Source organism: Etheostoma spectabile, chromosome 23 (assembly GCF_008692095.1).
Source record: "Etheostoma spectabile isolate EspeVRDwgs_2016 chromosome 23, UIUC_Espe_1.0, whole genome shotgun sequence".
NCBI lineage: Eukaryota > Metazoa > Chordata > Actinopteri > Perciformes > Percidae > Etheostoma > Etheostoma spectabile.
The window spans coordinates 19,687,273-19,688,572 of NC_045755.1; the positions used below are offsets into that span (position 1 = coordinate 19,687,273).

At 42.8% G+C, this 1,300-nt stretch overlaps 1 protein-coding gene across 1 annotated transcript in view; it reads left to right on the forward strand.

Annotated features, from left to right (window-relative positions):
- Nucleotides 1–1,300, forward strand: part of LOC116673112 (thyrotropin-releasing hormone-degrading ectoenzyme) — a 230,640-nt gene that overhangs the window by 170,885 nt on the left and 58,455 nt on the right. The window contains 2 exon segments of the mRNA XM_032505240.1: nucleotides 210–275; nucleotides 860–1,038. Coding sequence (XP_032361131.1) covers nucleotides 210–275; nucleotides 860–1,038 — 245 coding nt within the window.

Here is a 1,300-nt window from a genome sequence, read left to right on the forward strand (position 1 = left end):
AGAAAGCCGTGCAGATTTTGAACAGCTCGCCACTTCAAAATGTATGTTGTGTTGCGTAATAAATAATCCAAGAAGTTATTTTGTGCAAAGACATTTTATAGCCAATAGTGACACAGCTGAAGGTTGAACCACAGTCGACCAAATGATGTCATTTCCTGTCACATGGTTTGTTTGAGTTCTGATCTGTTCTCTGTTTTTTCTCTTTTCAGGACTATCTGCTGAGTCACATGTACGGCAACGCAGCCAGAGACGACCTGTGGAGCAAACTGTCTCAGGTAACGCTCTGTTTACCCGGCTGGCTTTTGAACCACTTATCCTCCCCTGGCTCAAAGGCTTCGGGGCAGAGCAGTAACACCTCTCAAGGCGAAGTGTGAGTGCCTTGCTCCACAGCAGGGGTTAAAACCTGTAACATCTTCCACAATCGGCTCTTTGGGGACAAAGCAGCCAGACTGACGGAAGCTGTTAATTATTTAACACAGCAGTTCTAATGAAGGCCGGAGAGACGCTCGTTAAATCCGACTTGATGAGACAGAGACGAGGAAAAAAGTCCCGTTTCCATGGTACCGTGACTGAGAGGCGGAGATAACTCCTGTTGCTCTTGTTTGCCCTGCACAAAGGAAGCTTATGGAAAGGATTGTTGATTAGATGCATCTTTGTTATTGATGTTTGTTTTACTCAAACTACTCTTTAATGAGCTGCCAGCCAATCGGAGCGCCAATTACCTGAGAGTCAGTCATTTTCTTTTCTAATTAAGTGATGTTGAACTATATATTGATTAATCTTTTCACTGTTCAGCTATGATAATAATCATTGAATGATTTGTGATTGAGGATTGTTCATGCGTTTTTGTTTTTTCCAGGCCATGCGTTCAGAGGGGCGGGACATCGACATTGGACAGATGATGGACAGGTGGACTCTACAAATGGGCTACCCCGTTGTTACTATCAGCAAGAACCAATCAGAGCAGCTCCCAACTCATTACATCACTGTCAGCCAGGAGCACTTCCTGTACGGGCAGGAAGGCAGGAGCAACAACAGGTTAGAGTTCAGACTTTACACTGTGAATGCTTCAATTAATAAGATGTGGTCAGAGAGTCTAAAGCAACTGGTTCAAGTTATTTCATTGTACTGACCTTTAACCCTCTAAAGAATAGGTAATGTCAGCACACAAGGCACACTGGGACTTAAACTTTTAATGTTGTGGTATTTATTTCCCCATTTGGTCTGTATTTTTTAATTGATGTTGTCGTCTTTGTTATGTACTGTGTGTCAATTTCTTTGCTACTGCAGCAAAATGAAT